This window comes from Vespula pensylvanica, chromosome 7 (assembly GCF_014466175.1).
Source record: "Vespula pensylvanica isolate Volc-1 chromosome 7, ASM1446617v1, whole genome shotgun sequence".
NCBI classification, from domain to species: domain Eukaryota; kingdom Metazoa; phylum Arthropoda; class Insecta; order Hymenoptera; family Vespidae; genus Vespula; species Vespula pensylvanica.
The window spans coordinates 4,011,224-4,034,525 of record NC_057691.1 but is presented as its reverse complement, the minus strand read 5'-3'; the positions used below and the strand labels follow the sequence as shown (position 1 = coordinate 4,034,525).

The 23,302-nt window shown below is 34.0% G+C and overlaps 4 protein-coding genes across 7 annotated transcripts; 2 read left to right on the top strand and 2 right to left on the bottom strand.

The window, feature by feature from the left end:
* Nucleotides 1-195: 195 nt before the first annotated feature.
* On the top strand, nucleotides 196-12,674 carry LOC122630740 (5'-nucleotidase domain-containing protein 3). Of its 3 annotated transcripts, XM_043815564.1 has the most exons (10): nucleotides 209-599; nucleotides 2,320-2,495; nucleotides 2,581-2,808; nucleotides 3,109-3,114; nucleotides 3,190-3,330; nucleotides 3,426-3,583; nucleotides 3,685-3,871; nucleotides 3,956-4,096; nucleotides 4,421-4,818; nucleotides 12,650-12,674. In XM_043815564.1, the coding sequence occupies exons 1-9, from the start codon at nucleotides 386-388 to the stop codon at nucleotides 4,775-4,777; spliced, it is 1,608 nt and encodes a 535-aa protein (XP_043671499.1). In that variant the 5' UTR covers nucleotides 209-385; the 3' UTR covers nucleotides 4,778-4,818; nucleotides 12,650-12,674. The 3 variants fall into 3 exon arrangements, with proteins under 3 accessions (XP_043671500.1, XP_043671501.1, XP_043671499.1); XM_043815565.1 differs by lacking the exon at nucleotides 12,650-12,674 and having other exon boundaries at nucleotides 196-599; nucleotides 4,421-4,828; XM_043815566.1 differs by lacking the exons at nucleotides 3,109-3,114; nucleotides 12,650-12,674 and having other exon boundaries at nucleotides 208-599; nucleotides 4,421-4,828.
* On the top strand, nucleotides 6,903-8,909 carry LOC122630742 (trichohyalin-like). The gene is made up of 4 exons (XM_043815568.1): nucleotides 6,903-7,223; nucleotides 7,533-7,816; nucleotides 8,247-8,494; nucleotides 8,568-8,909. The coding sequence occupies exons 1-4, from the start codon at nucleotides 6,964-6,966 to the stop codon at nucleotides 8,907-8,909; spliced, it is 1,134 nt and encodes a 377-aa protein (XP_043671503.1). The 5' UTR covers nucleotides 6,903-6,963.
* On the bottom strand, nucleotides 8,972-11,975 carry LOC122630741 (dnaJ homolog subfamily C member 3). The gene is made up of 6 exons (XM_043815567.1): nucleotides 11,551-11,975; nucleotides 11,365-11,475; nucleotides 11,073-11,272; nucleotides 10,676-11,001; nucleotides 10,255-10,598; nucleotides 8,972-10,173 (listed from the first exon to the last, which is right to left on the bottom strand). The coding sequence occupies exons 1-6, from the start codon at nucleotides 11,597-11,599 to the stop codon at nucleotides 9,755-9,757; spliced, it is 1,449 nt and encodes a 482-aa protein (XP_043671502.1). The 5' UTR covers nucleotides 11,600-11,975; the 3' UTR covers nucleotides 8,972-9,754.
* Nucleotides 12,120-23,302, bottom strand: LOC122630738 (ATP-dependent RNA helicase DDX3X). Of its 2 annotated transcripts, XR_006327555.1 has the most exons (9): nucleotides 22,948-23,302; nucleotides 21,988-22,069; nucleotides 21,331-21,881; nucleotides 20,776-21,245; nucleotides 20,354-20,658; nucleotides 19,943-20,236; nucleotides 19,585-19,848; nucleotides 19,163-19,336; nucleotides 12,120-13,419 (listed from the first exon to the last, which is right to left on the bottom strand). XR_006327555.1 is itself a non-coding variant. In XM_043815554.1 (8 exons), exons 1-8 carry the CDS (start codon nucleotides 22,990-22,992, stop codon nucleotides 19,227-19,229), a joined length of 2,121 nt encoding a protein of 706 aa, XP_043671489.1. In that variant the 5' UTR covers nucleotides 22,993-23,302; the 3' UTR covers nucleotides 15,254-19,226. The 2 variants fall into 2 exon arrangements, 1 of the variants encoding a protein (XP_043671489.1); XM_043815554.1 differs by lacking the exon at nucleotides 12,120-13,419 and having other exon boundaries at nucleotides 15,254-19,336.

Below are 23,302 nucleotides of genomic sequence, written 5' to 3'. Positions count from 1 at the left end.
TAAAATATAATGATATATAATTAGATAATTGATTAGGAAAAAAATAAATCGATTTAAAAAAATTGAAAAAAATGAATTGAAAAAATAAATTGAAATAAAAAGTCGATTTCGATCGATAATGAAATATTTCATTCTTGTATAGAAATTATAGATGGGAATACTTTTTTAGGTTTCAAGGTTAAGGACAACGAAGACGAAGAGGAAGAGAAGAAAGAGGAAGAAGAAAACGAAGAAGAGGAAGAAGAAGAGGAAGAGGAAGAATAAAAAGAGAAGGAAAAAGATTAAGGAGAAAAAGAAATTCGAAGCTAGCGGGGCGCTAGGCGCCAATAGATTCGCGACGTCGCGTTCGAGTTCGCGACTCATCCGCCAATAGTAGTTGCTCGTGATGCTGCACGCGAGGATCGTCGTCGGCGGTGTCGCGACGTCGTCCCGTGTTACGTGCTCTACCACGTCGAATAATTTATCTCGTATTCTTTTACGTTGTCACATAGATGTCGAAAAAAAAATCCGATCGATCGGTGATCGTGCGATCAATCGTGGCCAAATTACTCGACATGACATGCGCGGAAATTACCTGAAGATGTTGGAGAAGTGCAAGTGTGAGTATATCGTCGCATTACTATTTCGCCGCCATCTTGCTTAACCTAACCTTCCCCTTGCCTAGTTGCCACGCGACTATGGCGCCAATCGCGCGCTCACTAAGGCGCCACTTTTCCTTTTCGTACGTATACGCTATTGCGCATGCGCGTATGATCTCTTAACTACTGTAACGTAACCAATCAGATTATGTTAAACTTTTCGCGGCGAACTCGAAAGATAACATCTGTTCTTTGTTCTTAAAGTCGTTTGAATAGATTTTTTCTTTCGACGTTGTCGCATCTGGATTTGGCGTATAAAAGAAAAACGAAAAGATAATTATTATATGTTGTCTGTTTTGATATAACGATGCTAATTTAATAAATAAAAATAATCGACTGAAAAATATGCCACAACAGAACTAATGGTCATTGTCGTTATCTCATAAGTAACATATGAGCTTTATAATAAATTTGTATTGTCGTCTTCAGGTTGACATACGACTTAAAAGGGTTAAATGGAACGGCGAAAATTACGATATCAAGCGTATTTGAGAGAAAACTTTGAGATCTTATTTCAAAATGAAAATTATAACATATAACCGAGTATTAATCTAGCGGAGAGAAACAATTGTTAGTGATTCTCATAAATTATATTCTCGTTTGCGAAGGGATTGTATATACTCGTTAGTGGCATATAATACTATACCATCGAAGCAGACCCCTCGTAATTTAACGGATATGCGGGGTATATGTACCTATATACGTATACGAATTACACGTTGCGTGTAGTGTTGACAAGATTCGTTCGGGTGCAATTACTTAATTAAAAAAACTTACATTAATATTATCTGGGCCTCCGAGTTTCATCGTGTAACTTTATATTTACATCAGACTCGTGAAATCTCACTAAATAACATAGCATATATTTTGTCGATCGTCATGGAAACTCATAAAAGATCTAGAAATGCATAGGAGAAAGATGATTAAATTTTTTACATCAACATCCGTATGACCTTCATCTCAAAATTGTATGGTTTATATTACGAGATAAGCACCTTGATGGTCCGGCTCGATATCGAGCTACGTTTCTTTTCTTCCCTTTTCTTTTTCTTTTTATTTTTCTTTTCTTTTCTTTTCGTTTCTTTCTTCTTTTACACTTCAGTCGTGCGTGGATATAAAGAAGAAAAAAATGAAATAACAGGTAAAGGAGAAATACGAAGGCGAGATGGGCGCGCTTTCTTTATTTAGTCAGTGCGCGTTCCGTAATAATGTCAAATTACATTATGGACCCGGTGGCCTGGATCGTGATTCTGGCCCACCGTAAGCAACGTGCCACGTCGAGCAAAGAGAATTATTTTCAAGTTTTCCAGTACATAATATTATTCCTACGACAGATATAATATGCAAGTTGTATACGTAGCTATAAGTATTAAACAAAGGAAATTTTTTTATTACAATATAACTTGCATGTTATGTCTATAAACTGTAAACACGCGTATAAATTGTATAGAGTAAAAATTTTTTAAACGAGTTATTTGCAATACACGTTGCTTTTTCCTTGTATAAAAATTGTAAATCTCTATAATAAAAGAACGAAACAAAGTAAAATGTTTCAATCTTTTGATGTACGTTTTTTATTTAAAAAAAAAAAAATTAATAAATAAATAAAAACGGAAATAAAAAAAGATGAAAAAAAGAAAATTATTATCTATTATTATCTGATATAAATTTAATTACACAGCAAAAAAACTTCCACCAGATGTCAATCATAAAGGAGTTTTCGCTTGCAACGAGCTCGACCTAGAGGAAGTTAAAGTCTATGGATTCGATTATGACTACACTCTCGCTTGTTACAAACCCTCGATGGATTATCTACTTTATAACTTAGGACGAGATATGTTAATACAAAAATACAAGGTATATTTATATTAAAAAAAAAAAAAAAAAAAAAATTAAATTTCAAGTAATACAGAGAGTTAACAAAAACGTTATAATTGTCAAGTATCCAGAAGGCATCAGTGAACTCGAATACAAAGAGGATTTTGCTGTCCGTGGACTTCATTATGATATCGAGAAGGGTCTATTGTTGAAACTTGATAGTTTCCTACAAATTCAGTTTGGTACTGTTTATCGAGGTCTACACCCGTTGCCCAACGAAGATGTTCTCAGGCTCTACAAGAACAGGATAATTCCAATAGCTTACGTAGAAGCACCAAACAAACACTCACAGGTTATTTATTGAAAGCTCATTAATCTTTATCGCTTCTTATCTATATTTTCTTTTCTATAAAATCGCTCGTACTCCCTCACATTTTCTCGTAAGTTTCGTTCCTCTGGTATGTAAGTAAATATCTATCTCTCTCTATAAATTTTCAAATCTCATCGATCATATTAACTCTCATTTATTAACTGCTTTTTTTTACAAGAACCATTCTAATGAAATTAATTTCATTCGTGGTATAATGGTATAATTAAAGGTAAATTTTATATTTGTATGCTTTTTCGATGGTTCCTTATGGGGTTGAGATAGAATAAGGTAAATGAATTTGTAATCGAATATTATCTTAAATTTATCCGTTTAAACAAAAAAAAATTTCTCTTTGATCCGAAGGATGATTTGCATCGAACAAAAATGGTCCAACTGGCAGATCTATTTTCTGTACCGGAAATGAGTCTATTATGCAACGTCACGGAATACTTTTTAAGGAATCATATCGATTATCATCCGGAAATACTTTTCCGAGATGTTAAGGTAAGGTACACTCGTAAAACATAAAACGAGGGAAAGAAATTACTTCGAACGTAATGGTGCCTTGTGAAACTAAAGGATCATTATCCTACATACAGAATTCCGTGAAAAATTGTCATCCCATAATGCACGGCATGGTAACGGAAAACGTAGCCGAATATCTGGAACAGAACAAAGATTTGAGGAGGTTCTTTGAGAGGCTCAAAAATGCTAAGAAAAATATGTTCTTGGTGACGAACAGTCCATTTCATTTCGTGTAAATGACTATTATACTCTTTAATAAATATTAATTACAAAATTAAATATTATATTTCATTATGGTTCTCGTCGTTAAAAATTAAATCATACTTTTTGCAGTGACATAGGTATGAAATTTTTGGTTGGCGATAATTGGAAGGATTATTTCGACGTGGTGATCGTGCAAGCGAGAAAGCCAAGATTCTTCACGGAGGAATCACGGCCATTACGAATTTACGATGAAGTGAACAAGACTCAACTCTGGGATCGCGTAACCAAATTACAAAAAGGTGTTATATACCTAGAAGTAAGTGATTTTATATTGTGTAATACATTCAAGTAGAATTTAATTTCGTACGAAAATAAAATTTTTTTCTTTCCGATATAATAGGGTACGGTCAAGCAGCTGCAAGATATGACAGGATGGCGAGGACATCAAGTGTTGTATTTTGGTGATCACCCGTATAGCGACCTGGCGGACGTAACTCTGGAACATGGTTGGAGAACCGGTGCAATAATTAAGGAATTAACTGTAAATATGATATATACTTTATAACGAAGAAAAGAACATTTAGTATGCGATTCTGAATTTTATATCTCCATGCAAAGGATATATATTCTTATTTTTTTTCTTCGAAATTGTATATAAGATAAATAACGATTTCCAAAAGACTATGTATTCTTCTTATTTAATTAAAAACTTAAATGTTGCAATGTATAAAATCAGAAACTTAAATGTTGCGACATGTTAAATTAGAAATTTATATGTTGCAAAGTAAAAACTTAAATGTTCAATTTGATTTCTGTATATAATTGATATTGTCACATATATTCATCGATCTGTTTTAATTTGCAGCACGAAATTGAAACACTAAATCATCCAAAATTCAAACAGAACGCGAACTGGCTTCAAATGTTGACCGGTCTAATAGAGGAACATCAAGATTACGAAGGTCCAGAAGTTCAGGACGAGCTTAACCAATGGATGGAGGAACGCGATCGACTGAGAAATGAAATAAAGTGTGTATTCAATAAACAGTTCGGTTCGGTCTTCAGAACGTATCACAATCCGACCTACTTCTCAAGAAGACTTTTTAGGTTCGCGGATGTTTACATGAGTTCGATCACGAATCTTTTAGAATACTCGACCAGTCACACGTTCTATCCGAGAAGAGGTGTCATGCCTCACGAATACACGAGTTACTTCGTGTAAATAATTCGAATTTGTAAGTGCTTCCGTTTTCTCTCTTTCTCTTTCTCTCTCTGTATATAGATATATGCGTTTATATGTGTGTAGAAAGAGAGACAGAAATAGGAAGATATATATGTATATATTTATCATATATATATATATATATACATATATTTTTTTATTCTTTTCTTTTCTATGTGAATAACTTGTACTTCATGAAAATTCTTCCTCTTATAATTTACAGTTAAATAATCGAAAGAAAAGAAATATTCTCAGAGTTTCACTCGATACATTTAAATGAATATCTATAGTTAATCAAGTTAAAGTTTGATTCGACGGAAAGATCGATAAATGGTTTTTTAATTAAATCACTTGTCGAATTGTGGGATAACGTTAATTGAATTCTCGTGATTAAAAGATCATCTACATCGAATTTATATATATAAATATATATATATATATAGATGAGCCTGTGACATATGTCAATATATGTAATAGTATTACAAAGAGATTATCTATATTGCCGTTATGTTTATATATATATATATATATATATATATATATATATATATATATATATATATAAATCTAATAGAGTTTTAGCAAACTGTTATATGCACGTGAATAATCCTCGTTCGTAGCGCTATAATTATTGAAATGAAATATACATAAATGTGTGCATTTATCTAACAATGCCAAATGTTTGTCTAAATACCTCTATAACGAGAGATATATTTGTCTTATTGTGATTAAAGTTGCTAAAATTGTTGAGAGAAATCAAAAAAAAAAAAAAAGAAAAAGAAAAAAAATAGTAGAATTCGTTCAAGTACAAATATATCGTAGTCAAAGATAGAATTTTAATCGATGGTGATTGTTCAAAAAAAAAAAGAGATATAGTATATACATACATATATAAATATATATACACAGAAAAAAGTATTTACATTCTCGTTATATTATACAAAAAGATTTATAATAACTTTACGAGTTTATGCCGATGATTTAGATTGGATTTATTGTTTATTTTTATAAAGATCATATCGAAGAAAAAACCATTCAAAAACATATCTAAAAGTTAATTAATTATAATAGAAGATATTATAAATGATATAATATTTCTTTAAAATTTTTGTAAATGTATTTTACTTCGCAACGATTGATCTTGTATAAAAATCAAACAAAAAAGATTAGATAAAAAAAAAAACGAAAGAAGAAAAAATCAAAATGTTCATTGAACATTATTCAATAGATGAACGAAAACGAATGATAATAAAATCAGAATAAAATACAACTTTCAACTACGTGTAAATCTTTCAATTTCCACTCATTGCAAAGCAAAAACAGTAAAGGATCGATATTTTTTATAACATTAAATAACCTCCTTTAATTCCTAAATATTGCATACCATCAAAATCAAATTCCAAAAGAATTACATATATATATGAAACATGGAAGAGGAATTAAAAACGAACACAAAACCAAATCTGCGGAAACTCCAGCAGGAAAATGCACTGGCTATGATCTCATCGATCGTACGAGATCAAAGCCAAAGGCATGTAATCAAGGTTCGTGCAAGATCTACGGAGGAAACTGCTACTGATATTGTGACGAGAAAAAGCGCACTATCTTTGGCTATGAATTTAGAAAAAATTTCAAAGCTCGATTTAGAAAGCATGGTAAGAATGATATAAAAAATGTTAATTCTTAGACAAATGCTAAACTTATACACCTTATATATATATATATATATATATATATATATATCATATTTTATATTTTATGTATAAAAAATTCTTACAAATCCAATAAGAAATCAATGTTTAGGTGCAAAAAGATATACAACAGAAGATAAAAGAAGAAAAAGAAGAAGAAGAAGAAATAAACGAAGGAATAGAAATAGCCACCATTTTTGATATTAAATCCAAAAAGCTTTTACAAGGAGAAGAATTCATAATACATAAAAAGCGGGGAGGCATTCTCTATTCTAGACCTAGTATATTTCGATTGCCGCCAACTTTAATAGAAACGGAAACGGAAACGGAAACAATCATTACCAACGATAAAGTATTCATATAAGTATCTCTATATAACGAATACACTTTCAAAATGATATGTATATATAGGTCGATGATATGAAAAAGGTGATCACGGAAGAGTTAATAACAGAAAATAGTTTTGAGCAATCCGAAAATATAGGGGTGAAGAGTATGCAATTCGACATATTTCCTACAACAATCTTAACACCGTACGAAGCAAGAGCGATAGCCTCTGTCCTTCAGGAATGCGTAGATCATTTAGCTATCGTACGGTATACCATACCAGCAGAGATCGATGATCGTTGGGACGATATCACGAAACCTATAAACGAGAAATACGGTGGCCCGGAAGAACCCCATATAATCATCAGGGAGGAAACTAATTTACCACCATTGATGTTGTCGAATGCGGAAAAATTTCAGAGAGACAGGTTCGTGTCCGAATTTTCCTCCTTTTATTATTAACGTATGTAAAAAGGAACGAACTTTTATACAATATCCATTATTCGAAAGATTATATTACATCCATCATCTGTGCAACGTTGAAAACTTTTCATTATTTTATTCTAATTATTAATCATCGATATTTATGTTAATTTAAATTACGTTATTATTTTTATGGTTTTCCATTGATATTCTTGAATTATTTAAAAAGATATTCAAGATCGATACTTTTCGAAGACAATGTTCTCAAATATCTCGTTGTTAAATAAATTATCTCGTTAGGAGTAACATTTCAGAACTTATATGCACAAGATTTTAAAGATGACTCTCGATGAAATCAAACATTATCGAAAATTCAATGTCCTCGAAGAGGAGGTCAATGATATTATGAGGATGTTGGAGGACGAGAATAATCTTGATAAAACTTGTACGTTCTGGGAGAATCAAGTTAATCAATTACGACAATTGATCAAAGACGAAACGAGCAAGCAGGAACGTGAGAAGAGACAGTTGTTGAAATCGGCTCAAATGACAAAAGCGAAAATCGATGATACTATTTACGAAGTCGCATTGAAAATGGGTACGTGGTTTCTTCCACGCACGCACGCGCTTGACTTCATTTTATTTTAAATACAGTATATCGATTAAAATATATCGGTATAATTCAACTTTATCACAAACAATAAAAAGAAGACAATATCTTTGTTAACACATTTTTAAATTTATATATACTATATATATATATATATATATATCATTTTATAAAAAAATAGTCTTTAAAAAACTATCTTTGCTACAGAAATTCTTTATTTATAAAATATAATTTCATGATATAATCACGTGACATAAATATATTATTATAAAACAAATCATTCGTTTTTTCTTTTTTTTTTTTTTCTTATCATCAAAGATAACGAACTTTAATATAAAACAATATAGGACGTTATTACAAAATATTGAATTGTACCAATAGATAATATAATATTTAAAACAAATATTCGTGTTCTCAGGTTACGTGGAGAACTGGGAAAATGCGAGATTTAATCAGCATTCGTTGAAAATTACAACGGAAGAGCAAGATCTTTTAAATGAAATCGACGAATATCAAAAGAAGCAGATCATAGAGAAAATTGTTAGTGACGAGATATGTGTTTACTATCAGGAGAATATCAAAAATATGGAAAATGAGATGTTAAAATGGTCCAATCAATACGACCAAGAAATGGAAAAAAGACAACGAGATATAGACAATTTAAAGGTATTTTCTTTTTTCTTGTTTATTCAACAAAATTTGTTTCGTTTCTAATTGTTTGTTTTCGTTCGTCCGAAAGGCAAAAGTTGAAGAACAAAAACTGGAAATTCAAGATTTGCATATTATGAAAGACGAGAGACAGGAAGTTATCGACAATTATCTAGCTGAAATAAAGAGATTAGAAGAGGAAGCTAAATACCAAGCGCTTCTCAATCATGCCGCAACAGTTATTCAAGCAGCAATAAGAGGATATTTGGTGAGACACGAATTAGGTGAGTATAAAAATCTTCGAGCACGATTACGTAAGAGAAAGAAATTGGCAGCCGCGAAAAGAAGGAAATTGGAAAAACAACGAAAGTTATTGGAGGAGGAAGAAATGAAGAAATTGAAAGATGCTAGGCTTAGAGGCAGAATTAAGTGAGTAAAGAAGCAAAGTTCGACGTTGCGTTTCGAAGGATAAAAAAAATATATACTACTAAGTAGTTCGATGTTTGTCCGTATTTATCTGTATAAATTATTCAAATATACTTTTAAACAATGATTAGAGATACAATATTTACATAAAATTCTGACTCACACTCATGCGAACACACACGCGCACAGCATTGTCCTATATATCGGTGGTAATCAATGGCATCGAATAGATATACCCATTGAAAAAAACCATACGATAGATATCCGATAAAAAGTATCTACAATCGACAATAGAGGATCATCGAAAAATGACACTCGGATATATCTTGGACTTACATCGCGAAATACCGACGGCCGTTCTTCCTATAAATGTCAAGAGTGATCTCAATTCAATCGAAATACAATCACAGACTTCGTTGGTTACATCGATACATAACTCAAGAGAATGAACATAACCATAACACACGTTTACAATCGTGATATACAATCAATAATATTCATTACTTCAGTCTGCGTATAGAAAATACGTTAATGTTTAATCAATATATATTGGCTTTCAATTAGCCAATCATTAATTATGTTAAATTGTTCGCGCACTTTCATTATTCAATATTTTCAAATGAAATTAAATATCCTCTAATAGCTCATGTACGATTCATCAAATCGTATTTTTCGAACGTGGTCCTTCGATCTCGAAAATGTTGAAGATGCGAGATTACCAACGAGGTAGATTTAGCGAAATCATATTTAGAAATAAAATAGCTAAATTCGAAATTGTGGGCCAAAAATGACACAGAAACAACGAATCGGCTATTTCAATTGCGCTAGGACGATTAAAATCGAAATGCGTAATTAATTGAAATGGAATTTAAATTGGAAAGGTGAACCATGAAAATGATGAAATTCTTGGAAGGGATTGAAGCCTTGCTGATGCTTTCCAGATTCAGGATCCAGTGGATCCTCGCCTTGATCGAATTTTGCTCTCTTTTCGTCATCAGTTAGTACTTCTTTGGCAGCAGCAATATCTATGAACTTCTTTTCCGCTCGTTTCTTCTCTTCGCCTTCTTGGAAGTTATCGGGATGCCATTTTTGTGCCGCTTTTCTATACGCTTTAATAATTTCACGTTTCGAAGCTGTTCTAGATACACCCAAAATTTTGTAATAATCCCGCGACTCTGAAAGTTTCTGTCGTTGTTGAGCTTTCTGTAATCCTTGCTTTGCTCTTTGCAAATCAGGATCCATTTCCAAAGCTTTTTTGTAATCTCTTATCGCTGTTTCAAAAAAAAAATACGAGAAAATTATTAAATTATTATTAAATGAATCGTAACGTAATACACGAATCGATACGTTACCATCATCATATAATTCATTGGCCAGATACGCTTCCGCACTGTCACACAAAATAGCTGGCTCTCGTCGTATCTTTAATGCTTCTTGACAATTATTAATTGCATCACTTGGTTCTGAGTTAGCTGTGTAACATTTGCAAAGTAACTGCAAGGCAGTAAATCTAACATGTTTTACAGTTGCTTCCAAACGGAGTACACGTTCGGCGGAATCTATACAACCTTGAGCATTATTGGCATCCTCCGAAGATTCTGCTTTTCCCAAAAATTTAGATACTTCTTTAATCTTTTTATAAAATGGGAAACACTTTTTATGTTCTGGATCTAATTTTAAACATTCTCGAATTTCCCTAAACATTTATATTACGTTAGAATCACAAACTATAAAATTTAAAAGCAATCAATTTCACAGAGATAGACATCTCACCTTAATGATTCTTCGACTTGTCCAATACGATAGTGCATACTGGACAGCTTAAAATAACCTTCCGTATTGTCAGATAGTAACTTAGTAGTGGAACGTATATCACTAATAGCACTCATATAATCTCCTAGAGCATCATGACATTCTGCTCTTAGCTCTCTAAGTTCAAGCGACCATGGACATGTTTCTATAAGTCGTGTTATGTGTTGAATCGCCGTCCTGCAATCCCCACTTTTAACCATATCTTCTGCATATTGCATGTCGATTTCAAGATTTGGTATCATGTATGACATAGTTACAGCTTCCTCATTCTGTGGCTCCATTGCAAGCTACAAAGACAGCATGTATTTTAATCTATGTAAATCTATTGCGGATATATTATATACAAATAGATACATACAACTTCTTCATAATTCTGTTTGGCTAAATCAAACTTTGCTTGTTTGAATAAAACATTTCCACGTTGCAGTCTAGCTGCTGTAAAATCTGGCTTCAATTCCAAAACTTTGTCAAGATCGTGAATCGCGAACTTAGCTTTCCCTAGTGCCAAATATACCATACCCCTATTATAATACGCTAAATAATTACTAGGATCTCCCTCTAAAATAAATAACATGAATTAATATGAAGTTGTTAGAAAATAAAGACACACACAAACACACTATGCACACGCATACAATAACCAAACTTACCAATTGCCGCATGATAATGTGACAATGCATCTTGCAACTGTCCATGTACAAGAAATTCTCTACCTAATTCCAAATGTTTATTAATTTCTAATTGTGAAACGCTGCCGACCACTAAAACGCAAATCCAAAACTATTATTTTATATATCTAAATTACTTTTTAAAGTATATAGGTTAGGATTACTTACAATCAAAAGATATATCCAAAAAAACCAATAACAAGCCGTAGTGATACATGACTGGATATAAAATTGATTCACAGTCTTCAATGTAATTTCATAAATAAGTAAAGAAACAGTCTGCCTTCAAAAAGATATACTTATCCTGCCGATAACATAAAACTGTCCAACCACACCGCCATTGCGATCGTGGTCTTACATGATTGGTCCAGCTCACACGATTGATTCCCACCAATGAGCGTTTGTCGCGCTTTGACAGACAAGGCGGGCTTTATTTGAAATTTTTAAACTACGAAAATCAATACCTAATACTCTAACTTATCGATATCTATACAAATTATCGATGACTCTTCGATATCGCAAATATTATATCTACGTGTATAAATTGAATCATTACGATTTAATGTCCCCTATCAAAATCTCTTATTTTTTCTCTTTTTTTTTCGAATATAGAAGCGAGATTTATATCGACGTTCCTATCAAACGATAAAATGATATAACGCGACGAAAATGCACAATAAAAATATTAATAACGAGGGATAAATAATCAGAATATAAAATAGTTCACGAAACGCCAATCCTTTTCGCACCTTTATTATTATATCGATTCATTTCGTAGAAGTCTCCTGTCACTTCGTATAATACTATAAATAAACGAAAGAATCACCGAACGAATAAACAGTTACTGAACATGCGCGATACATCGACCCGTATGAAGTAGTATATTTTGTAACAATATTGACACTTTAAAATCATTCTTCACGCGAGTCTCCTCCTTTGAGGGAGGAGGCGGGGCGGGTGGGGGTGGGTGGGTGCGAGCACGCGTTTATATCGGTGGACCGTGTCGCGAACTTATCGCTAATGAACGAGATGTGTATACATTTTATATAGCTATATACACACTTGTGTTATTTTAAGGCTGGTTTTTCTTTTTTTTTTCTTTTTTTTCTTTTTTTTTTTTTTTACTTGAGACACTTTCTTTTATTTATTATTTCTTTCGATAGCCGTACGACGTACAGTTGATTTTTATTGTTGTTGTTGTTGTTGTTGTTGTTTTTCTTGTTGCAATTTTTCCTCTTACGCTGTTTTTTTCATTTCTTTCTCACATTCTCTCTCTCTCTCTCTCTCTCTCTCTCTCTTTCTTTCTCTCTCTCTCTCTCTCTCTCTCTCTTTCTCTATCACTCTTTCTCTCTCTCTCTCTTTCTCTCCTTATCTAGGCATAAACGTGTATATATGTGCAATATTATTAATAAGAGACCAACCGACAGAATAATACGTTCTACGAATTTCACCGTTACCATCAATTTCTTACAATTTTGCCAGTTATTCGCCGTCAGTGAAGTTAGATCTATAGAAGTATCATTACAGTTACAAAAGGAAAATGTAACGAGCGCCGTTCATCCCGGTACAACATAAGATGCGATAATGGATTTTTTCCCACATTATTAAACGAGTATTTCTCTCTCTCTCTCTCTCTCTTTCGCTCTCTTATCTTTCATTCACTTGTTCACTCTTTCTCTCTTATCTTTCATTCACTTGTTCACTCACTCTCTCTCTCTCTCTCACACACACATTTCTTGCATTACTTTCTTCCCATTCTCTTATTCTACACGACGACGAACGACGCTTTCCAAGTGAAACATTCATTAAAGTTAAACAGACATTTTCTTTTGCCATCCCGCTTAGTTTTATGTCCACGTATCGTCATCATCATCATCATCAACGTTATCATTATTATCATCATAATCATCGTCATATTTCACCTACGTGCATAACTCTCGAATGGCAGGCTTAAATTATGATGCATTGTGTACTTTTTATTCTTATTGTTCGCGTTTACTCACCCGCTCGATCAGCAATATTAATTTATATTTTGTTCTAAAAAAGAAAAAAAAAAGAAAATATTAACAAAAAAGTAACTCGTATAATCAAAGATCAGATACGCACAAAAAAAATACTATGAACATTCTATAAACAAATGTTCGCTCTTAAAACGCAACGCTAAAAACGTTAAAATCGATATGACACTAATCTTCGGTACGTTCGAAAGGATATGTGCGTGCAAAGAAAAACAAAAATGAAAATAAAAAAAAAGAAATTGAAAAAAAATATATATGTGTGTATATATATATATATATATATATATATATATATATAGAACTAAAAATTAAGAAGAGAAAAAATGAAAAATTCGCACGTGAAGAAATTTTCTAGTTAACGATATACACCGATCGCACTGTCGATAATCTCGTTGATACTGCTTGCACTCGTTTATTAACTGTATGGTTATACGTAAGTGTGTAAGAGTAGGTATGTGTGTTTGTGCATAATGTATCTTACAATTGTATCTTTCTATCCTGTACACATGTATAAATGTAAGTGTTAGCTTGTCTCTTTGTGTATGTGCTTTAAAACGCGCTATTTTTCCCTTAGCAATGATTGCAGTCACAGTTTTAACATTGTTTCTTTGAAACACATGTAATATACGATCATTATTAATTTGTAGCCCCTTCTCCTTTTGTTTTTGCACTTATTCCAAAGTAGAACATGAATGCGCTGGTCGCGCGACCCTTTTTTCGTTCCACTCATCATAATCATAATCATAATCATCATCATCATCATCATCATCATCATCATCGTCATCATCGTTATCATCATCTATATGTATATAGTTCCTTTCTGCACAGAAATCCATGAAATATTTCCGAAGGCTGCTCGTCCGATATACTTTAGAGGACCAAACATGACAAAAGGTACTTGTTTAAAGAATACAAAAAAAAATTAGAGAGAAAAAAAAAACAGAACAAGATAACTGTCCTTTCGAGTTAACACGTTATATAACTCGTTAAAATAAATACTAATCGTAAGTAGATTAATAAATAGTATCGTTTAATTATACTTCATCGCTCACCTATTTTCTTTCTAAATACGCTAAGTTCCTAAATCATAATACCGTACGTTTTCGATTCTTTGTTTGTTTGTTTGTTATTGGTTTTTTTTTCTTGTTGTTTTCTTTCTTTTTTCTTCTTTTCTTTTAAATGTATACATTGTATGTATATTACGAAACGGTGGAAATATCTGACCATTCCATAAAAAGTTTATCGCTTCTCCCACACAACGAATATAGCAACTACGACTTTATCGTCTCTCTTTCTCTCTCCCTCTCTCTCCCTTTCCCTCTCCCTCTTCTTCTATGGGTAACAAGTTACAAAGTGTTGTATTCGCGATTGTACAAATAAAATATAATGGTACGATATCTAGATAAAATTATTACATAAAGGCGAATACGAAACGATATTTATAATATGGAAAAAATACAAAAAGATTATCCCGCGAGGTCAGATTAAAAATTATTACAATTAATATATATATATACACATAATATATGTAATATATATGTATGTATATATGTATACATATATGAATATGTATATATATATATTAATATTTATTATATATATATTATATATATGTATATATATGTGTATATATATATATTAATATATATATTAATATGTAAACGCGAGATAATGGTGAAATTTTCATTCTATGTTAAGATCCGCCTAGGAGCTAATTACAATATACAATAAATAATACAAGTTACGCGTTATAGTGTATTTAAGGAATGAAATTGGACTTTATAATCCTGAATTTGTTATTTGATAGAGATAACGAGTACAGAGCGCATGGTGATCATATGATAATCACATGAATATATTATAGAATAAATACGTTTAGAAGATTTGCTTGCGCGTAATCTTTTTTTTTTTTATATGGCAGTCAAAAAGTTTAGCCGTAACTTTTTTTTCTATCTTTATCTTTCTCTCTCTTTTTTTATCTTCGATATTACTGATTAATCACATAAATATATAAACATAAATTTTTTACGAATCATTTATATTTCCAATACTCTCAACGCAAATATACGTACTTTATATACGTTACATATATTCAGGATAATAAATTCCAATGGGATTCTTTCCCTCGCCAAGTAAAACAACGTACTGTTATATTTTTCTTTAAAAATTGAATTTATCGGGCGTACGGCCTTGCGTGATAACGTCTGCAAAAGCGATAAAAAGAAATAATTAAGTGGCTAACTCCAACGATAGCGATAAAATCTACGATTATTAAAATTAAGAAAAAGAAATATATAATAGAAAATAAAGAAAGGAAAAAATGAAAAAAGAAAAAATAGAAAAAGACACAAAACTAAATCAAAACAATCAACGCCATTGGGTCGTCAAAAATTATTTTAAAGCGACATATAATATACGTATAGATCGCTTTTTCTTTTCTTTAACGCGAGGATTATCTTCTCCTCTTTTAAAATCTTCTTGGCAGGGCATCCGAACTGACAATATAATATATGTATATATAAGTGCATATATATATATATGTATGTATCTATATATATATATATATATACACAGATACACACATGTGTTACACTCGATGAGACGAATCTTATAAGAGAAGTTTGAAACCACTTGCACCATATATAGTCGGAAGCCAAGAATTATTCGTAAAGACTATGTGAAAAGTTCTAGTTGAAATAATCATCGTTCCCTCGCGATGGAGGCATTCACACCTTGGTCCACGGTCACACGGCATACGATTCACGCACGCGATTGCACTATATAAATCTATTAATATAACAAGTATAAGTATGACATGTCTAAAAATCCTGTCAGTTGTCACGCAAATCGAATTTGTACTTTTTCTTACATGGATTAGGTAAGAATCCGACGTGTTTGCACAAAAGATATCGATAATCTATAAAGCCCTACCAACGATCATATTATATTCCGTCATCGTCATTATCGTCGTCATTGACGTTGTCGTCGTCGTCATCGTCGTCGTCGTCGTCATCGTCATCGTCATCGTCATCGTCATCGTCATCGTCGTCGTCGTTGTCGTCATTCACGTTGAATAACGATACGACACGCGTCATCTGGTCATTGACTATCTATCATATTAATGCGCGATTTACTTTAAGTAGAAACAATGTCCCAAAATACATCTTTCTTTGGGACCGCAAGAGCTAGCGTTCAGCCCTCCCCCAATCGGACAACAGCCATTTGTTATTCTTCGTGTTATTAGTGTAACGACTTAATATTCCAACTTTACAGCTCGAACAACATATCGAGCTATACATTCCCGACATTCAATACCGATAAATTAATACATTTAATATTTGTATTTTCATTAATGGTTTCTCTTTTTCTTTCTCTCTTTCTCACTCTTTCTCTCTCTCTCTCTCTCTCTCTCTCTCACTCTCTCTCTCTCTCGCTCTCTCTCGCTCGCTCTCTCTTTCTTTCTTTCTATCTATCTCTCTTCCTCACATTAATTTTTTTTTCTTTTCTTTCAATTCACTTGGAAATTGAATGTCACAAGATCGTTCGATATCACAGTCGTTTTTCAATTATTTTATAATGTTATGTATTTACGAATAGTACTTAGTATGTATATATATAGCGCGTTATCGTACTGATAAATATAGTTATAAAATAGGTATTATGAGTGCGTCTCTTGTGCCTCCTTAAATTAAGGGGCTTGCTGCTCCTTTTTTTCTCGAGCTCAGCTAAACCAGCAGTGCATTCATTTTTGTATGCTCTCTCTCTTTCTTTCTTTCTATCTATCTCTATCTTTATCTCTAAACCCCACCCCTGTAACTGCAACCTTATTATTTTACCCGCCTTAGAGTGTTCCTTATTTTTCTCGTATAAAGCACTCTCTCTCTCTCTCTTTCTCTCTCTCCCTCCCTCTCATTCTTTCTCTCTCTCTCTCTCTCTCTCTCGCAACCAGTATCATATTATAGTTTAACATTTTGTATAACACACTGTACCAATTTTTTCTCATGGGGCAACGTCTTTGTTACGTTTAGAAATGATTTGTAGGAATATGTTAAAATTCATGTACACACGCGATAGATGTACCATGTTTTTTATATTTTTTTTTTTTTTTGTTAGAGGGGAAGCGGGATTTTTTTAATTTCCCCTACCGAAGCGTAAACACGAATAATTGTTTCGTTTAAAATAACAACGAAAAGGGGATACAAAGGAAGAAGAAATAAAAAAGAAAAAAAAAAAAGAAAAAGAAATAAAAAGTAGAAGAAGAAAAGATTCCACCGATTGAAAAATCATTTTACAAAATATCTCTTCCATACTTCTCCTCTACGCGCATAGACACAACTAACGAGAAGGTATTTGATAAAATGTATATATATATATATATTATAGAAATGAGATTTCTAAAGGTATCTCAAGACGTACCCTATTATTTATTTACTTATTTATTCTTTTCCGGACTCGACTTTCTCGATTCCCAGAAAAACTTCACGTGGCTTATTCGATTAAAACCGTGATATTGCCGGCACAACGTAGTCTGTCTCTGGGGACGGCAAAACAACAAAGTACCATTCGTTGCTGAGTTGTATTATGTTCGAAAAGAAAAAATAAAAAGAAATATGTATGTATGTGTATGTATGTGTATATATATATATATATATATCTACACACACATACATATTCATACATACATATAAGAAAAAAAAAACAATCAAAAGAAAAATAATAAAGTAATCGTCATGAAATATATGGCGATAATGGCTGGACGTACCACGGGCGCCAGAGATAAACGTTTTGGTAATCGAAAGTAATGCCAGTATACCGAAACTAAATGATACGAGTAGTCGATCTTTGAGAAGAATCACCTTCATTCATTTTGAGAGTATCTCAACGATCAATCATCCTCGTATTCTCTATGCATCTATCGACAAATATCCTCATTCATCATGTCTCTTTCTCTTTCTCTCTTTCTCTCTCTCTCTCTCTCTCTCAATCTCTTTCAATCTCTCTCAATCTCTCTCGCTCTCACTCTTTCAAAGAATTGAAATAATAAAGCTACAATGAGCCCCGTAGTCTCGACAGGAGTTCTAAAAAATTTTACTAAGTTTCTTCATCTACTATGTAGTATTACATTGTTACCTTCGGAACAGGCATTAACGACCAATCGATTTGATTTATTAGTGATTAGATACTACTTGTATTCGTCGACGCGCAATAGCAACGAGACGTTGGCTGGATTTCTAACTAGCGCTTAACAAATCCTACACACTTGTTGCGGATATCTTGATATTATATATTTCTTCGTCCGAGATCATTCAGAGTTTCTTCTAATTATTTCTAGAAATTATTTATGTGTGCACCGGCATTTATCTCTTTGATATCCGATGACAAAATATAGTCTTCTTATATCGGCTACCGAGGATTTGTTAAGACTCGAGAACGCGCACGAATAAGTATGTGTATGTATTTGTGTGTGTGTATGTGTGTATATGGAGTGTGTAATAGTGGAATTCAATCAACATAGTTTGCTCGGGGTTTTTTTTCTTTTTTTCCTTCGGAAACTGGAGTGCACAGGCAGTCAGCAAACGTGAATGGATTATACGCGATACTGTCTGTCCTTTGATATATGTATATATGTATATATACGTATATACATATATATATATGTATATGTGTATATATGCATATAACATACGCGAGAATATACGCACGCGTCCGTCGTAACGTGTGCTCGTTATATTGGATGTGTATGTCGTACGTGTCTTCCTTACATATAATTGAATTTGCGTGTAGAATAATAATGGTAGAAGTGGAAATAGAGATGGCGATAATGATTTATGACTTGTCCCATCCTCCCCACCAATCAGGATCATTACCGCTACTGTTGTTAGCGGTATTGTTGTATGACGAATTATAATTCCCTCCATACCCTCCTCCGTAACCGCCTGGAAAATTTAATCGCATTGTAAACAATATTTTACTTAAATAAAAACTCCGGCATACACAGACTCGTGAAGTCGAACGAATCTATTTTTTTGTACATTATTAGTACGAAAATGATCGATCCAAACGAGTCTGCTACTCGTGCGTTAAGACTCGTGCGAAAAACACTCGTTCTTAAATGGAGTAAAAATGGGAATAAATTTGAAAGAAAAAAAAAAAAAAAAAGAAAAAGAAAAGAAATTGACCTTACCTCCATAACTACCTGGTCTACTGGAAGGACCATTATTGCGTGTAGAACCACCACTCGGTTGCTGACGATAATCACGAGCACCGAAACCACCGCTGAAACGTCCTTTGGTACTACCTGGACGACGAGAACAACCACTGGAATAACGTACTTCCGCAAACAAATCTTCGAGCCAAGGTGGAAGCTCTTGGTTAGCTTCGACGAGTAGAGATACCAATTCTCGTACAAGATTATGATTCTTGTTATTAAAGAAGGATGTTGCTAAACCTATAAGCATCCATTTTTACAGATCGTATCATTTGTATTCCTTAGAAGATTTAATAACTGGTAGTATAGTGTGAAAGAGAAATAATAAACAAACCTAAGTTCCCCATACGTCCTGTACGACCGATACGATGAACATACTCCTCAACGTCACCTGGCAAATCGAAATTAATAACGTGCTTAACGTGAGGGATGTCAAGACCACGAGCAGCAACAGCAGTAGCAACAAGTATTGGCGCTTTTCCAGCACGGAATCGACGCAACGCATCTTCTCGTTCTCGCTGAGTTCTATCGCCGTGAATGCTGGTTACTGGATATCCCATCGTATGTAAATATTCTTCGAGCATGTCTGCTCCTTTCTTTGTTTCAACGAACACCAAAGTCAGTGCGGCTGAAATATTAAGATACGAATAAGCATAAAACAGTATTTATCCTTAAAATCCATCAAAAAATAATAATAAATAATAATAAAAAAAGAAAAAAAGAAAAGATTCACGCGTTGACTCACAAGGATCTGAAAATCTGCTAGCTTGCAAAAGGTCGAGGAGATACGAGCGTTTATCCTGTTCCTCCACCCATACAATCTTTTGTGTAATATTTTCAGATGTAGAACCAACACGACCAACTGCTAAGAATATGTAATTGCTTAAGAAGTCTCGGGCTAATATCTGTATCTCCTTTGGGAACGTAGCAGAGAACATAAGAGTTTGTCTTTCTCCTGTTGGCGGCATCGTATCCTCTTCAACGATTCTTCTTATCTGAGGCTCGAAACCCATGTCTAACATACGATCTGCTTCGTCCAATACCAAGTATCTAAAGAAACAACGTCGACATTTTTGTTTACATCGTTGTAGAAATTCCGCAATAAGATCTCGTAGTAAAATTGTATAGGAGATAGCAAAGAAAGAAAAAGGATTAACATAAATTTACCTGCAATTGTTTAAGCCGATTTTACCACGGCCAAGCATGTCCGCAAGACGACCAGGAGTCGCGACAAGTAAATGACAACCTCGATCTAATTCTCGCATTTGATCCACAATATTGGAGCCACCGTAAACTACAGCAGGTCGCATACGCGATCTGTACGCGAACTTACGCGCTTCGTCATAAATTTGTGTAGCGAGTTCTCTCGTTGGTGCTAACACAAGACCTAATGGATATTGCTTACGCCTTCCAGAACTGCCCTGCGGTGGTGTCGCTTGGGGTCCGCTCTCATAAATCTGATTTAATATTGGCACTAAAAAGGCCGCTGTTTTACCAGACCCTGTTTGGGCACAGGCCATCACATCGCGCCGTCCGATGATGATCGGAATAGCGTATTTTTGAACTGGTGTAGGCTTATCATAACCTGCCAAGGTAATGCTGTTTTTTATTATCTCCGTCAGCTTAACCTCATCAAACTAAAATATAAACAATACACGTTAGACGATATACGTTGTCATTGACATTGTTACTGCGTTAAAGTCTTCGAACAGTTATACCGACCGATGTGATGTGTGGTGGTATATCATCGCCAGTAGCCTCAACTGGTATATCCTCGTATTTACTAAAATTGATACCAGTATTACCAGTACCAAATAATTCCACCTCCAATCGCTCGTCTCTAGTTGTGGGAATCGTCCAATCGATTTCGTTTCTGCCTCCTCTACCTCCATCTCTGTCATCCTTCCAGCGACTGCCACCGCTCCCCATTCTGTGATCGTTTCTACTCTCTTGCCAACGATCATTTCTAGGTTGCTCCTGCCACCGATCATTGCCGGAACTAATCGGGCGATCACGGTCGGAATTTGGATATCTATAATCTCTTCCATTTTCCTGATTGGGAGTACGTCTATTACGTCCACCAAAGTTGCCAAAGTTTCCAAAATCGACGTCGCGTGCACTACGCGAATCTCTAAACCCTGGCCCTGCTCTGCCCCTATCCCTATCTCTCTCTCTTTCTCGGTCTCTATCCCGATCTCCACCTCTGTCTCTATCAGAATAAAGTGGCCTAGAGTTGGAACTGGAATGTTGATCACCGCTTGACGGTGCGCTACCTAAAATTACAATACGAAGCGTTATATCGGTTGTACTTCAAATCCTACAAAATTTTACGACTATTTCATTCTCTAAAATAAAGATATAAAACCTTCCAATGCTTACTTGCAGATTTATTACGCAGATGGGGTGGAACGTAGCGACCCCCACTTGGTTGGCGAGAACCCTGCAAGTCCAGACCAGCTAACTGTTGAGGAAAAAAAATAATCAGTTTCTTTGATCCATATATTCTTTCACAACAAATCGAGTATCTCGGAATTGTTTACAATCTCGACATACATATATCAGATATTATTTCTTTTCAGCCAAATTTCCTAACAACATGTTAACCAGAAAAATACGGATCAATGTTAAAAACACTTGAAATGGACGAAAAAAAACTAGCGCGAATATCGACATTTTCCTCGATATCAAGTAAATTCGAGCGATTAATGTAATACGCGCCATAGCCTTGCAACTGTACGGTTAAGCATCTCTAACAGCGAAGTCGCTATTTTGCATTGTCTTCACTCGCTCTAAAGATAATCGAGACAGGAAGCGATAAATGATTCGAATGTAATATGCGACGAAAAGATATCGATGACGAAAAAATCATGATGTTTACAGTTTCTCTAAGAGTAAGATTTTACAAGGGATAAAAGAAAAAAAAAAAAGAAAGAAAAGAGCGGTATATAGTGTGCGTCATGGCACGAGGCATGCTGTTCCCGGAATTGGTTGCCGCCATTATAAAACCATACGTCACGAACTGGTTCAGAGTCGAGCCATCAGCGTTCTTAAGTGTACGACCGAACAAAGAGATACCAAAGCTAAGATTTTCGCGCATGCCTTTTGATATCCTGTAACGCCTAGATTCTAAGTCCATAATAACATCGTAAAGATGAATAAAAAAAGGATTAGAATGATACAGGGTGTAAATGCAACGTGTATGAAATGGAAGTATAAGAAAGAGAGGAAAGGGTAGGAGAAGGAGAAGGAGAAGGGAGGGGGGAAGAGAAGCAGCTCAGAGAGAAAATTGTCAGCACGAGATATTAGAAATACACTTCTTATAATAGCATTTCTTTTTACCTGCTGCTCTAGACCTGATCCATTCTGGTTGGCTGCATTACTCATATTACTCCGCCTCGGTGCGTAGTTTTCGTAGCTCTGCCGTAGATTCTCGTGTAGCTCACTCTCCCCTAGTCGTATCTCTCTCACCGTGCCAAAAAAGTTCAACGTTCTCGTTTTCTTATATTTTTCTTTTCCTTACTTATTGTACGCCAATCTGCGAACGAAACTCGGTCGTCGATCCGAACGGTCGTAATACCGGTATCCGTCTGACGCTATACTCTGATACAAACGATGCTTGAAGACTGACTGCTACGAAGAGAGAGGCCCCTGGCCACACTTGACGTCGACGCAACAAAAATGGCCGAGAAACGCG